General features: G+C 39.4%; 1 protein-coding gene across 1 annotated transcript in view; it reads right to left on the bottom strand.

Moving 5' to 3' along the window:
- grin3a (glutamate receptor, ionotropic, N-methyl-D-aspartate 3A) overlaps nt 1–16,274 on the bottom strand; it is a 61,604-nt gene that overhangs the window by 11,057 nt on the left and 34,273 nt on the right. The window contains exons 3-8 of the mRNA XM_086300330.1: nt 12,910–13,579; nt 11,738–12,121; nt 11,041–11,186; nt 6,218–6,333; nt 5,337–5,488; nt 101–262 (exon numbers count right to left, since the gene is read on the bottom strand). Of these exons, the coding sequence (XP_086156456.1) occupies nt 101–262; nt 5,337–5,488; nt 6,218–6,333; nt 11,041–11,186; nt 11,738–12,121; nt 12,910–13,579 (1,630 nt within the window). The remainder of the gene's footprint in view (nt 1–100; nt 263–5,336; nt 5,489–6,217; nt 6,334–11,040; nt 11,187–11,737; nt 12,122–12,909; nt 13,580–16,274) is intronic.

Below are 16,274 nucleotides of genomic sequence, written 5' to 3'. Positions count from 1 at the left end.
TCTTATTTTTCATAATTGCTTGCACAAACTATTTTTAAATTATAGTGTGACCACAGTCACGGTCACCACATGTGTGTTTGAGTGTGAGTCTGGTCCGTACCTGGCTTGTGTGTAGCCAGTATTTGAAGCGTGGCTCCTTGACCCTTGGGATCACCAGCTTGTACACAATGTGTTCCGCTAAGGTGGTCAGCAAAGATAAAGCCACGCCCACACACAACATCACAAACAGACCAGAAAAATGCTTTATACCCATCTGCAGCGTCTGGAGAGAAAGAAATGAGACAATCAGTATATGATAGAGAAGCTTGAGAAAGTGAAAAGGTGGGAAGGATAAAGGAGGTTATACAGGGAGTGTGTATACAGATATGCATATGGAGAAGCAGATGTTTAAAAACAATCCATGAACAGTCAAGTGAAACAGATTGTTTTCGCAGGATGCTATGCAACGGACTATAAAAGTAAAGGCTTTGGCAATTTACTGGTCTGGAGCATTCAGTTGTTTGTTAACACAATGACACAATCTTCCCATGAGTGGATGCCCCAGCAGAATTACCCAGAGGTCAGACCTTGCAAGCTCAGAGAAACTGCAAAAAACCCAGGAGCAATACCTCAAATGTTACAGCCTCCAGTTAGCACATTAAATATTAAAGTTCATGACAGTATGATTTAAAAAAAAAAAATGAACAAGTGTGTGTTTGGAAGTGTTGCAAGCCTCTTCTCTCTAAAAAGAACATGGTAGCACTGTTTATGTTTGCAAAACTGAATCTGAAGAAACCACAAGACGTCTGGATCAATGTCCTTTGAACAGATGAGACCAAAACAAAGATGTTTGGCAAAAAACAAACAAATCGTATCGGCACAAACACCTCTGTCAAGCACAACACTTTAGTGATGATGATTTGGTGGTTGGTGGTTGGTTTTGCAGCCACAGGACCCCTGCACCAAACTATTCTAGAGCCAAATGCTAGGCAATCTGATGAACTGCTGAAGCTTCACTTCGGCCATGCAACAGGGCAATGATCTCAGTACAATGAAGCATAGAACATTGACAACAGAAAGAATCAAGGTGTTGCAATGACCCTGTATAAGTCACACAACAGTGTGAGGGCATTACAAAGTCATATAGAAAACAAGTACTTTAAGTTATTCCTGCTAAAGATGGTTTTATAAGTAACTGAATCTGTAATTTAGGGTGTACTTAGATTTTGCATAGAGTCCTCTTATTCATATGACAGTAAATGACTTTAAGCTTCATACTTATATCTTGAAATTCTCATTGTCTAATTATTTGAGACACATAATGCAATAAATAATATATTAAATGTATTGCTTACATGTGATTCATATGGATTATTAGCTTATTTTGCTCATAAAAAGAAACTGAGGGCAAAATTAAGGGCGATAGCCTCCAAATATCATTACGAAGTCAGTCACAGGTAAAAATTGCTTGTTTCATTTAAATAAAAACAGAATAATTTTTCAGAGGACTGGAAATCTGAAGTAAGACCACCTTGCATTTACAAACTCAGGGCAAACACGTCATGAAATTAATTTTAAATCTCTTGGAACAAGTTTTCTCATTCTTCTGAAATATAAGAGAATCCCTCTGGGATATCACACTTTCGATCAGATTGTGATTGCCTCCTTCACATCTTAATTTACACTCGTTCTGTTCTAAATGTGTCCATATTATTGTGCGAGTCTGTACATGTAGCCATCTACAAATGTGATATAACACTTTGCTTAACTGACCACTTGTTGCAGTTACTGCAGTTACATATATTCTCATAAGAATCTTTTTAGTGCTGAGTGTGCAATAGCTTTTTGATACCGGGGCAGCTGCAGTGATTACATTATAAAGTCATGTTGGCGAAGAATACATGATGGATTAAATTTATCAATGCATTTTTGTGACTTGGCACGCTAGCAGTAAGGAAATTTTGGACGGTGGAAGATAATGATTCCTGAGAAGTTGTTGAATAAAGAGAATAGTAACCTTTGGCTGTGCTGGCATACATTTTAAACTCTATAGAAATCCATTGGGATAGGGGAAAAACTGCGGTATCCTTCAAAGTCAAGATGAGCTCACTGTATATATGTGACGTTAATCTGATCTAAGGCTACGTTCACACTGCAGGTCTTAATGCTCAATTCCGATTTTGTGATCAAATCCGATTTTTTTTGTCTGGTTGTTCATACTACAAAGGAAATATGACAGCAAACGCTCTCTAGTGTGAACGGTTCACGGCCCTCAAAGCGGCCCGCATGCGCAAAAGAAGACGTCACACACAACGCCTTCTGTTTGCGGAAGCAAAAATGGCGGCTACAGAGCTAGTAGGTGTTGTTGCAGCAGTCTATCAATTCCTGCACAGTCGTAACCGACAGAATTTTGAGAAATAAATTAGAGAGAGAAGGACACTGAGAAATTAAGAGAGCCCGTGCTATAACAATGGCCGCCATGCTTTCTCATTTGTTTTCTCTAGCGCTGATAATTGGTGTCTGTCTTGTGTCAGTGACGTAAAAGACGAATTTAATGCAACATAACCATCAAACAGCAGTCGCTTTCTAAAACATCAGATATGTATCGGATTCAGTACCACATACGAAAGTGACCTAGATCAGATTTGAAAATATCGGATTTGTGCTGTTCACACTGACATACCATGATCGGATATGGGTCGCAAAGGGTCATAAAAGTCGGATTTGATGCGCTTTCCCTGCAGTGTGAACGTAGCCTAATACTCCAGCTTCAGTGAATAAAGAACACGTTTGAGTCTGTGTCTAATAGCACACTCCAACATTCCTCATTAGCAGTGTTGGGGAGTAACGGAATACATGTACCGCTGTTACGTATTTAAAATACAAAATATGAGTAACTGTATTCCGTTACAGTTACCGTTTAAAAAGGTGGTATTTAGAATACAGTTACTTTGTTGAAATAAATGGATTACACGGCGGTACTTTCCTGTTTCATATTGTGGCGGGTCAGGACTGTTTGGGTTTTGTTTGACAGCTACGATCTGTTGTTCCAGGCGGCAGGGTTACGGTTGCCGTGGTTACAGTGTGACGCTCTCTCCCTGCGACTGTGTGTTTCCTGGGTGAGAGAGCGCCTTTTTGTTGTTGTTGTTGTGCTAAGCTAATAGGCAGAGTGTTAGAGACATAGCCCTAAAGGATGTGGCCTCATGGGCAGTGTAGTCCGTGCTGCAGGGAGAATGGACTGCCATACCCGTTATGTGTCTGTGAGCGCGAGGAGGGAGAAAAAGGAGAGTGGAAAAGTACGAGTTGTCATCGAGCAGAAACGGGAGCTGGAAGCATGTAAATATAATAATAACCACTGCAGCCAAGAAGAGAGCCTGACGAGCCCAGTTGTAAGTAAGCTATTAAGACTCGACTGTACACCGTGTTCGTGTTTTCCTCCGAAAACAATAAGTTCCGTTGGAGCAGTCTTTCAACGCCTCTCTCTGTCTCTCGCAAGCAAAGTTGACCCACACAACAAAGTAAATCTATTTTTCGGCTACGAGCCCGAAACGGAACCGATGTATTAGCCAGAGGTCCCTTTACTACGGTTCGGAGTCGCGGACCTTCAGTAATAGTAATAATTCACACAGCAATAGTACATTTATGTAGTTGTAAAAAGCACGATAATATAATAAGTAATCCAAAGTATTCAGAATACGTTACTCTCATTGAGTAACGTAACAGAATACGTTACAAAATACGTTTTGGGGCATGTATTCTGTAATCTGTAATGGAATACATTTTAAAAGTAACCTTCCCAACACTGCTCATTAGAAGGCTCAGCACATGAAAACACATACTATATGCTACAGGTTTTTGGTAACACACGCTTCTAGGCTCATACCACTATATACAACAATCATTTCTAATGGTGCTGTTATATTTCACCATTTGACTGCATAAATTAGCAGAAAAAAATCAATAAAAAAGCACATCACTTTTATCATCTTCACTTCTTTTATCACCATTTATTTCTCGGTAATGCTAAGTTTGGCCCTCCTAATGTTAGGTAATTGAATAATATGCAATTTATTGGTATTGATTTTATTACTTCAAATGGGATCAGATTCTTTGGGGTGACGGAGAGCTGGGTAAATGCCAGAGAGCTTGGCTACTGTACCTCAGTGAAGCCAATCCATCAGATTTTTCATCTTTTCAGAATCCTTAGGCTTACTGCTGGTGGTAGTCACTCATCGGTATAAATAATTGCTACAAAAAAGTGCTGAGCAGGGCTAAAACTGGGCCAAGCTTGTCAGTAACTCATATTGCTTATATGACATGAGGGCCCTGCTGATGTTGCCCGATGTATGCAAGTGAACAACAAAGTTTAGAAATCAGTTTAGGTCATTTTAAGTTAATGATATATACTTGATATTTAAAATCATTACCAATAATATGAGAACCCTAAGTGTGCACATGATCACCGTACTGTGGTTTCTGTGAGACAAAAATTGAAATACACACCCAGATGAAGCTAAATATCAGTTGAGCAGGTTTCTCCTCCGTAGCGTTAGGCAGACTGAGGTATGATGGTGCAAAATGAATTGTACCCGGAGCAATTTAAATGTCTGCAGCTCTAGATAGCATCTATAACACGTCTAACTGCTACACACCGGGAAATGATTCACTTAGGTGACATTGAATCTGTGGCAATGCAACGTGCCACATTGCCACAACTCCTGCTTCTGAGCTCATGAAATGGCAATTTACATTTAAGATTAAGTATTTAGTAGACGCTGTCATTCAAAGGTACAAATCACGAGTGCTTATTTAGGCGACATCCTTGTGATCGACAGACATTATGTTGCCATCCACACAGCAGCTAAGAAAATAAATAAAAAGAACAAAGTACAAAAGGATCAAGCGCAGTATGCTGTGTGCAGTCTGCACTGAGCTATAGGAGCCTCTTTTATAGTGTTTGAAGTCACAGTCGGGGAGAAATATGGCCAGAAATAACTAGTATTGCATTTCTAATAAAACATATATTTCTCATACTATGAGTTACTCGAGAAAATGGCCTCTTTGCATTGACATCATGTAGTATAATTATTGAAGTAGACTTTATGTGTAGTGAACAAAATATGAAAGATTACTTTTCTGAGTAAGTCACTGTGTGGGGTACATAAGACTTTTCAGAGCTTTCAAATAAAGATTCCACATAAATATTTGAGAGCAAAGAAACTTGAGTAAGATAAAAAATGAGACAAATGCGTTATATTATATTGTTCTGATTTTGAAATTGTAGAAATGATCATTTATGATATAATGAAATGATAAATACGCTCTATTTTCCCTACACTGCCTCGCTTTAATCTTACCTCAGTCACAGCGAAACTGCGCTTCCCGCAGGGAACGACCTTGTACCATTTGTCATGCAGCATGTCCATGAAGCCATCTGACTTGTACTGACTAATAAGCTCCGAGATGTTGGAAGTGAGTGGAGAGTTCTGAGGGAGGCCAATGCCATAGCCTGCCATTGGACACACACAAACACACACAGAGACTCTTTAGCGATTATTCTTCTGTCATAACGGCAAAAACACCTTTTTTCATGTCACCTTCATGCTGCTGTTGTATTCTTTCCCTGGTCTACAGCTATGGGAAAAACAAGCTGCTGAGCTGATACACTTGGAGGTCTGGATAATTTAGCTTTTTTACTTTAAAAAGTCATAATTTTTCCAAAGCAAAGCTTGATGATATAATTATATCTCTGAACGTCTTAGCAGGCCAGGAGAGTGTGACAAATTCAGCAACAGCCAATTGCAAAAGTACCTTTCCTTGGTAGGAAGCGTGCTGATTGATGTGTATTGTATCTTGAAGGCTTAAGAGTGCATTAAGTAATTAACAACACCGCTGGAATGTGGGACTACGATGGCTTGTAATGGAAGCAACCGCCACGGGAACATTTTCACAGCGGGAGGAAGAGGCTTTCTAAATGGACCACAGATTAACAGTAGACACTGGAGAGTGTAAGCTTTTGAAAGCCAAAAGATTAACCACTGTGTAAACGTTGAGTGATTGATATTGTTAAATTTAGGCTTGTTCTAAAATTGCTCATGGTCAGTTAGTCTGCAGTGACGCAGAAAGACCTCTTAAAATCAGGTGATGATTAAAACCAGAGCTGGTGGATGCTATTCACATGTCAGAGTAGTGATAGATTTCATCTAAAATGTTCATAATTGATATGCTCGCACATTACCTTCAATTGCAAAAGGTTTTCCTACTGTTAGTGTTTTACAGTCTGCATCTATGGAGACCTCATAGTCCAACAGTGCTTTGTCCATGATGAATGCATCCAATTTCTGAGGGTCAGCCCTGTAAGCAAAACAACATACTGTAAGTACACTGCAGCTGCAAAAAGTACCCTGTGCACATTCATAACACTCCTCCAGCACAGCATAGTGATGAAATCAAACATTTGTGTTCACTCAAATTTTGCCATCATTCCTCAAGCTAAACAGTAAGAGATTATGCATATATTGTGCTGCATAATTTTGCAGACATAATAAGAATTCAAATATAATCGTAATAAATGTAATTTATATTGTGTGGGTCATTTTTAGGCAGTTGAACTTTGTAATACTACATCAAGTAAACAAACTGGCATTTGCAGTGTGATAGATGGATAATTTGCAAGACTCATCGAGTGATTCTCTCAATATCAGGAGACCAACAGCAAATCTTTTACACTATTTTAAGCCGCCTTCTGAATTTGACATGAAAAATTAATCTTCACCACCTCACGAGACAGTAGCTTAAATGAACCTTAGCTCATTGTCTCACTCTTCGTCTGTGACTCTCAGGCTTATTTTCCCTGTGTCTGTCCTCGTGTCACTTCTCTGACTTCACAGGGTGAGTAGAAAGAATGAACTTCACCTTCAGTCATTCTGTTTTAACAGGTCCTACAAACCTTTTTTATGCTCTACCTAACTTCATGTGTAGGGCAGAGCTGAATATATAGGCCCTATGAAAACTGTTTGCATTTTTCGTCTCTGGAAATCAAAACATGCAAAGTTTAATTAACGGTAAAGCACGAAGACTGACTGCAGACATGGTGCTACTTAATGCACAATACAAACTGAAAATGAAACCGAAAACAGCGAATAAAGCATAAAAGCATGCAAGAATGAACTGTTTTTCTTTGAGCTTGTGGGCGTTTTACAAAGCCTTTTAAATGGCAGCACACCCTGAAATTATCACTGAGAATGAAATGTAAGTGATTCAACAAATATTTTTGCCTTGTTTGAACTTCATAATTCTGATGCTGGCCTTGCCTTTACTTTTTCCCCAATCCTTTCATTGGCTACCTTTCAGGAAAATTACTGCCTGCCTACAGATTTTGGCCAATTTATTTGTATTCCTCACAAGTCTGTTATATAGAGGTGAGATATTACATCACAACACTCTGAGAGGCTTTTACAAATCAACTTTAAAATGTCTTTACTGACAGCTAGAGTCTACCGGGATACAAACGCTACAAAGACTTTTTCAAGATATACTGTGTTTTGCTTGTTATCAAGGACAGCGTTTGAAATCTTGCACTATCTTCTCCCTGCAAGCTGCCTGTTCATTATTACCGGCTGAATTATGCTGCAGCTGGCATCCTTGGTCTTTTACCACAGCATGTCATTTATGGTCAAAGCACTATCTTGACATCAGCCATCTAACAAACTAATATGATTAAATCATGATGCATCCCTTTTTACATCATCTATAAATCACATATTTGCATGAAGGGAAAACACCACTGCTGACATCAAAATGTCTGTGGTGTACTTTTATGTAAAGCCAGAGTTTCCATTACTGTGGGGTTATAGGGATAAGTCTTAGCATTATGAAGTACATTCGCAGGTTGAAATTGCTCTCTAATAAATTGTCTTCTCTGTCGTATTAGAGTAGCATTCCCTATATATCCATTAATAGGCCAGCTGTAATGGTACATGACAGCTGTCTGATGGCTTGTAATGCTTCAGCCAGTGAATTTTTTCCAAATGCTCTAATTATAAAGAAGACAGGCTGCAGTCAGTGGTGTTGATAGTTTGTTTCAGTAGCACTGGTGAGACATGGTCATTAAAGTTGAAACATTATTGAAAAAACAAAACAAAAGAATTGCCCTGATAAAAATCAGTGCTTACTGTAATCGGTGCCTAGTGTGTAGGGATGACAACTCCAAGTAGTCATCTAAATTACTGTATTTTCTCAAGCATTTCACAATGTGTGCTACATATACAGCAGCATTTTGTTTATCTGTCTTGTTTTTTGTTAATTATCCATTTGATAAATAAGAGTGTGCCCCAACAGCCTGTGTGGCACACTCTTATTTACCATTCCCATGATCACTGTCAGCGTTATCAGCATTAGGGGTGGGTTTTAATAATCGATTCATCGATTAAAATCGATTCTGGCTTGGATAACGTGATATCGATTCATTAAAATCCTGAATCGATTTTTTTATATAAATGTATTTTGCCAAAAATTCCAGAATCTCAGATGAAACGTCACAAAATTTTGACAACCACCAAACATTTAAAACAGTAAATGAGAGCAGCTACACGGCTTCTGCACAAAGACGTAAACACAAAGCGCCGACCCGCGGATCAGAATCAGTGAGATGTCACCTTTCTCCCCCGACGGCACGGACACGGTCGGGGCTGAAAGCCGACAGCTCGCTGATTCTGATGTTTCGGCGGGTCCGCGCTTTGTGTTTACGCCCTTGAAATCACCTTCATGTGTTTCAGTGTTTTATCTTCAGCTACTTTGACACAAAGGCCTCTGCTGTGATGCTCACACCTTTGATAAAGTCTGGAAAGTGTCAGCTACCTTTTTATAGATACAAAAATATGTAAATGTACTGATCTGAATTATAATATTTCTGACTGTCTGAGGCAAAATTTCCCAGATTCAAATCGAATAGAATCAAATCGAATTGAATCGAATCATGGATTGAATCGATTCAGGACCTTGTGAATCGGAATCGAATCGATTCTAGAAATCAGTGACAATACCCAGCCCTAATCAGCATGTTCTTATAATAAAACCTGGTTTTGATTGTTAATGTTTACCTCCTTGTGAAAATACACTCAATATTCAGCTGTACTGCTTGCTCTTTGTTTGGTACACCTCTAGTACTGGGTTGGGCTCCCTTTTGCCTTTAAAATTGCCTTAATTTTTCATGGCATATATTCAACAAGGTGCTGGAAACATTGCTTAGAGATTCTCCTGGAAGCAGCCATCAGAAGATAGGAGCATGTGGTCAAACAAGCTCACAATATTCAGTTAGGCTGAGTTTTTTTTATTTTGCCCAAAGTGTGCCAAGAGAAAAACAAACAAACAAACAAACAAACAAACCCCCAAAAACAACCATTACATTACACCAGCAGCCCCAACCACTGATACAAGGCAGAGTGGATCTATGCTATTCTTTATGGCAAATTCAGACCCTACCTGATGTTGCAGTAGAAATAGCAACTCATTTGAACCAGGCAATGTTTTTCCAATCATCTATCATCCAATTTTGGTGAGTCTGAGTGAACTGAAGCCTCGGTGTCCTGTTTTTAGCTGACAGGAGTGCTCCCTCCATGCTCTTCTGCATACCATAATTGCAGTAAGTGGGTAATTGAGTTATTGCTCAGTCTTGTCATAGTCTTGTCATATTCCTCTGACATCAGCATGGCATTTTCACTGGATATTTTCTCTTCGTTAGGGGGTTCATCCCTGAGATGATTCTGTGGGAAACTTCCATAAGATAATCAGAAATACTTATACCAGCCCGTCTGGCAACAACAACCCTGCCACATTCAAAGTCACTTAGGATACCTTTCTTCCCCATTCTGATGCTTAGTTTGAACTTTACCAGGCTGACCTGACTATGTCAAAGTGCATTAAACTGCTTACGAAGTGGTCAGCATGGAGTTTAGTCTGTTTGTCAACACTAGCAAGGCATTGGAGGGGGAGGACATTACAACTATAATTTTTTTTTTTTTTTGCTAAACAGCAGTCTGGCATTGAAAAAAAGATACAAATTATTTCTACATAGCACTGTGTACTTTGGAAAGTTGGTCCGTTCTTATTAGGAAGGAAAAAAGAAAAAAAAACATTGCTCACTAGAGCCGACCTCACTCTAATTACCCCTCAAATAAACATTGAAGCTGAAAAGACTACATTCCTCCACCCCACAGGCAGTACATTGAATTAATTATCAAAATATGACAAAAGATATGATCCAAAGTAAAATCCAAGAAAAGCAAGTATACTTACACTTCTATGAAAACTTTAGTGCAATTAGTGCAGTATATATTAGAGATATACTATCAGTCTGTTAGTGCACAAGTGTCTTGCATATGTATATACATAATGCTTAGTCCCTAGTGAAGTAAATCCCAATGCAGAGGATTGCATTGCGGCACATTTGTATACTGTCTTGTTGCCAAGTTGTAATTTTCTAAAGATGACATTTTTGCTTTCCCTCTGATCAGCATTTTACAAGCTCAGTAAAAATAAATCTCGTTTCATCCGTTCAAATTGTGTTCCATGCAGACCTGCTGTCTTTAAAAAAACCAAACAAACCTAAAACTATATTCTGTTATGCACCATGGGTTGCTAGTTGAATGTTGAAAGGGCTGAGGATGACAGCAGTGGCAGGAAAAAGAGGAAGGTAAGATCTGAATGAGAACAGGCAGGCTTGTGGTGGGGAATGACAGCAGCAGGGATGCAATTTTCTTCTCCTTTTTTTTCAAATCTGGCTTTCATTCAGTATGCGCACACTCTTATTTTTTTATTTTTCTATTTTTTATCAAAGATGATGCAGTTTCTTTTTTTCACTTGTGCAACCAAACAGAAGTTGATTTTCAGGGGCAATGACTAGAGAAGTTAGCTAACTGAGCGGATATTAGGAAAGCTGACAGCAGTACCTGGATCAGCAAAGACTGAGCATAAATCAATAAAGATTTGATTATGGTCCTCCAAAAAAATGTATGTCTGCCTGTATGCTATATGTGGCCTGTATGCATCTTATAGCCCTACTTGAGATGATGTATGCCATCTGGCGTTGCCGGGACATTGTATCTTCTCATGTACTCGTGCATCTCGGGGAAACTCTTCTTGACGTAGTCCTCTGCACTGCTTTCTCTCACTGTAGCAAATCTGAATCCCTGAGAGGGATGGTGCAGCTGCAAGAAAGAAGAAATAAAACAAGATACCTTCAGAACTCAAATCAAGAAAGTTTGTTGCTTTACATTTTCTTTGTTTCTTTACACTAATTTGTTTCTTTTTTTTCTTGAACATGCCGACTCTAAACATTCCTGCATTCTTGTAATTCAGTGACTTAATGAGCTGCCGAAAACCAATTAATCACCTTAATTCCCATGCGCCCCTACAAGGGTGTTTAATTAAAGAGTATATTTGCTGAGTAACAATTTTAAGACAATGAAACATCAGTGTAAGTACAAAAGCAAACAAATAACCTCTAGACATTTTAAATATTTGTTTAAATGAAATTCATTTAGAACAAAAACAACTCAGAACCAAAATGTAATTTGTTATTATGATTTAATGATATCAATATAAACACAGGAAGAAGACGTACTCATATCACACTGAATATTTCTCCTTATGTAGTCAGTGTTTCAATAAATCTGTGTGTATATTTTCCTTTGGCTCACCAATATAAAGATATGAGTGGTGACTAAAGACTTTTCTCCTATACTATACTGATTTTTACCTTTGGATCATGGATTCCCGACAACTGTTCATAAGTTTTCTCCCCAACCATTACAGCAGCCAGGTTAGCAGTATAGGTGGACAGACAGAATAGACAGAAGATGGCCCAAAGGTTCATCAGCAGACGCCCAGTCCAGCATTTTGGTGGCTTGATGGCCACTGTTCTTCCAAAGAGAATGGCATAGCACACATTAAGTGCTGAGGAGAAGGAGAACACTCGGTCACGGTTGCGTCCACGTGGCGTCATACCAAATGGACTGTGCCACTCATACAGAGTGAGGAAGATGGCGGTGACATGGAGGGAAACAAAGATGCCGAGCCACATGGACCAGTGTAGAGGCCACATAAAGGCACCGATGGGTGCGGCTGTATCACGAGTACGCACCTGGGCAGGTGGGGATACAGGATTGAAGAAAAAAAAAAGCACTGCATGAGGAATATTGCAAAACTGAAAAGATGTTGTAATTATCAAAAATTACTGTTGTTCTCAATGTTTCATAAATCAGAGGAAATGTGGAGTTTTTGGAAGACATTAATTAGGACTATTATGGAAAGATCCTATCAGCCCCCCTCCCCATCCTCCCTCTCCCTTCACTACAAATAAACTCTATAATAATAAAAACTGATCACAGTGGGATGGTGCAAATTCATTATAGTACCCTTGCCTGAATTGGAGAAAATTGGTTTCACAGTCCAGTGATTGTGAAGCAAATGCTGTTTCTGACGCTGCTGTTTGTAAGAGAGATACTTCTAGTGGAATGGGAAAAAGAAAAAAATACAGATAATAGAAAATACATCCACTGTAAATAAAGCAGAACGTCTACATCTGTAGCAGCATACTAGGAAAAAGTAACAATAGTGATTACCACCATCCCTATGCCTGTCAGCTGTTGAGACTAGCTGCAGTAATTGTAATAATAAGTTCTTTCTGCAAAGCTGTATAACCCCCAGAACAGCCCCGCATATGGGATTGCACTGGAATCCAATAATGTATGGTTGGCAGTGGTAAAACATATTGATACTGACCGTCTGCATACTGAGAGGAGAGAGTTGAGGTCAGGTCAATGACACACATCAAAGAGAGATAGGTTAAAGAGTAACAGAAATTAGGAGAAGAAGTGGAGAGGAAAAGAGGAGGAAAAAAGAAGCCAGAGAGTGAAGAGCAACACTGACCAGAATTCCTAGGCTTGTGGAGAAGAAAGGTGAGGTGAAGTCAATCACCTGGCTCCTAGCTGAATTAATGCTAAAAGATGTCACTGCCAGGTGGGCAGCACCACTGAGAAGATCACCCACCAATCCTGTCCAACGACCATTCTTAAACCCCCCGTATTTCCCATCACCAACAATGTAGAGATCGAAAGTAAAGCCCATGTCCTCCCCCAGCTTCTCCAATAGATCAATGCAGTAGCCATAGCAGCATTTCTTTAGATCTGTGGGAACAGATCCATTGGTTCCTCTGAGGTTCTGGAAAAGTCCTTCCAAAACTGAAGAGTCATTGGTAAGCGGGTCCAGGCACAGCTGCCCGGCAGGACATAACCCATCCGAATCCACTTCACGGGTAAATACAAATGGATGCTCCACCAGTGTCACCACTCGCATGTGCAACCGTGGAGGTCGGCGCCAATCGCCACCTCCTCCAGAACCTGGATGGTTTGGCCAGGCTGCTGGGTCCATCAGAATTCTCCCCCTGCGCCAGCGTCCCAGGCGGGTCCAGGTTGGCTGGCCTAAGGGATCCAGCTGGAGGGACCAGATGTAGTGATGGGCTTCTGAGATGACATTCTGGCTCTGACTGTTGCTGGATATGAAACCGCTCTGGCCCTCAAATGATGTGTTGGCTACAAATCTGAGGAGAATGAAGAGAAAGAGAAAACAAGAAGTGTCAGGGGGAAAAAAAAGGAGTGAGGGATATTGTGAAGAAGCTTGGAAGAGAAAAAAGGCGAGCAGAAGGGTACACACAGTTTTACTGGACACATGCTTAATGTCAAACATCATTAAAATTTTGGGAACATTTTTTAACAATATACTTATTATGTTTGCAAAGAGTGATACCCAGTCAAAAGTCAATCAAAAATCAAACTCTGGGCTCAGTGCATACAGATGTTCAGTATAATAGCACATTTTATCCCCTGTAGACAATATTCTTACAGGAAGTCTCAAGAGAACAGGTTTATTTGATTTGTTTGTCTAAACTGAACACAAGTCTATCTCTTTTGCGCACTAATACTAATGCAGTTAAATGCTAGATCTTAAAGGTTTTGTGCTTCTCTAAAAAAATCAGCCCTCTTAAATGACTTAAATGAATTATATTAAAAAGTCAATATTTTCTGTGCATTCAATTCCATTTGTTGTCTTTTGTGATCAAAGACATTTGAAGTATCAAAAAGAGAGCTATAGGTAAATTTTTTATATACATTTTTTGTGTGTGGGAGCACTGTTTGCAGGTTGGCACTATCTCCTCATGGGAAGAATGTCCTGGTTTTAAATCCACTGGCTGGATGGGGTCTTTCTGTATAGAATTTGCACATTAACAGCATGGTTGTGTGGGTTCTCTGTCTCCAAAATCCAAATACATGGAAGTTAACAGGTATGAATGGTTGTCTGTCTCTGAGTATTAGTTCTACAACAGACTGGTAAACTGTCCACCTCTCGCCCTATGGGAGCTGGGAAAGGCTCCATCCCCACCACAACCCTGAATTGTTTGAGTGGAAGAAAATGGATGGATGGATGAGTTTGAGCATTTTTCCAAACTATTTGGGATTATAACCAATGAAAAGAAAATCAATTCGACCATATGCAATTACGCACTACTTCTGAGTGTGTATATGTGTGTATCACATGTCATTTACATACCTCTTTTCACTCACTATTTGTTTATAAACCATTTTGCGTTTAATCATTAGTTATTAATAATCCCTGGTTCTCTCCCACCGTGTGCCTTCTGTCCTGTCGCTCTCCTTCTTTGTCATTTGATTACTAGGGTTTTCTCTCTGTTATCATATGATCTTCACATTATAAAGCAGCTTGAAAGAACTGTTGTGACAATTTCGCACTAAATTTCTAGGATATAGAAGGTTCAAGAAAACGTAGGTCTTATTAGACTGTAGACAACTGTATGTTCTCAAGATGCTCTGTAAGTATCATTTAGGGCGTCCTTTCAATGTTACATTTTAAAGTTCCATTCACTTCTCTTCACTTTAGTGGGTACAGTTAAATGATGCTAACTGAAACAGATGAAAGATTGTTTGGATTACAAATGAAATTAGTAAAAAAAATAATAAAAATAATTTCACTTGGTGAAAGCAGCTGAAATATTGTGGTAATCTTAAAAAACATTAACAAAAAACCCTCCAAAAGACAAGAAATAATCATCAGTCTGTCTTGTCAACACTACATGCTTTGTTTACTCACTGATCCAATCCAGCCTGATCCTGGAGAGCACAACAACACCGTGCTGACTACTTCTGACTTTGACACACATTAATAGCAGTTGTTTGAACAAATAACCAGTGTTGCATTTTTTTATGATCAGCTCTGCCTGGAGAGGAATCATTTCAGATCAAGTTTATGATGCTACCCTGACAGTATGTTTGATAAATATGAATATGCATGGCATATGCATATGTCTTCTTTATGACTCAGAAAGCTGAAACCCATTTTCTTTTATATCTTAAATACAACAGAGAGACTCAGAGTGCACTGAGCACAGTTCATGTTGCACAATAAAGTAAATTGCAGGATGCACAGCTGTAAAAAAAAGAAGTTTTCTGCTGCCTTGCTTTTTTATTCTTTATCGCCTCTATCCAGACATGTTTGGATCTCTGTTCTTGGGACTTATGGGCTTAAATGTACAATTATGTTTACTCTTGGTTAGTTCATATATCAATTTCCACTTTATTGGTGTAAAAGCAACAACAGAGAGGTGTACTATCTTGGCGGCCTTAGTGGCTGTCTATCTGTGAGTGTGTGTATGTGTGACAGCATAAGACAAACCACGGTCCAGTGATCACGCCATCTCCCTCACTGAGCCATGCTACTGGCTGTCTGAGAGTGTCAGATACCAGAACAGACACACACACTCACACCCACACACAAGAAAGACACGCACTGGATTGGATATGTTTGAATTTAAGAAAACATGCAGGCATCCAGGTAGATGCACAGCTCTTTGATATGCCTTGAGGAGGTAATGATGTACCTGAAGTGACCTTTTTCAAAATATCTCCATCGTGTCACCTTGCTCACTGAAAAATTTCCCGTCCCACCACCTTGTCAACTTCCCTTCATCTTTTACAGGTTTTTAGCCAACCTGACAACTCAAGCAAGCTGTCTGAAGGTCAGTGTTTTCACAGTAGCTTGTAGATGTTAAACTACCTGGGGAGTGTGTCTCTCTCCTGATGGCAGCCAGTGTCATGCTCTCGCAGTTTCCTGACATTGCAGAAAGTGTTCCATGCTAAATGTGAAATGTCACTTTCATACTAAAAGGTCACGTATTATAGAAGGTAATGTGTTTAGGCAAGACATCTGTATTATCTGTATTA

Source organism: Aulonocara sp. 'chitande type north' Nkhata Bay, linkage group LG7 (genome assembly GCF_057382095.1).
Source record: "Aulonocara sp. 'chitande type north' Nkhata Bay isolate Kocher_YH1m ecotype deep benthic linkage group LG7, A_spYH_male_GT1.1, whole genome shotgun sequence".
Classification (NCBI taxonomy): Eukaryota; Metazoa; Chordata; class Actinopteri; order Cichliformes; family Cichlidae; genus Aulonocara; species Aulonocara sp. 'chitande type north' Nkhata Bay.
This window is presented reverse-complemented; position numbering and strand designations above follow the sequence as displayed.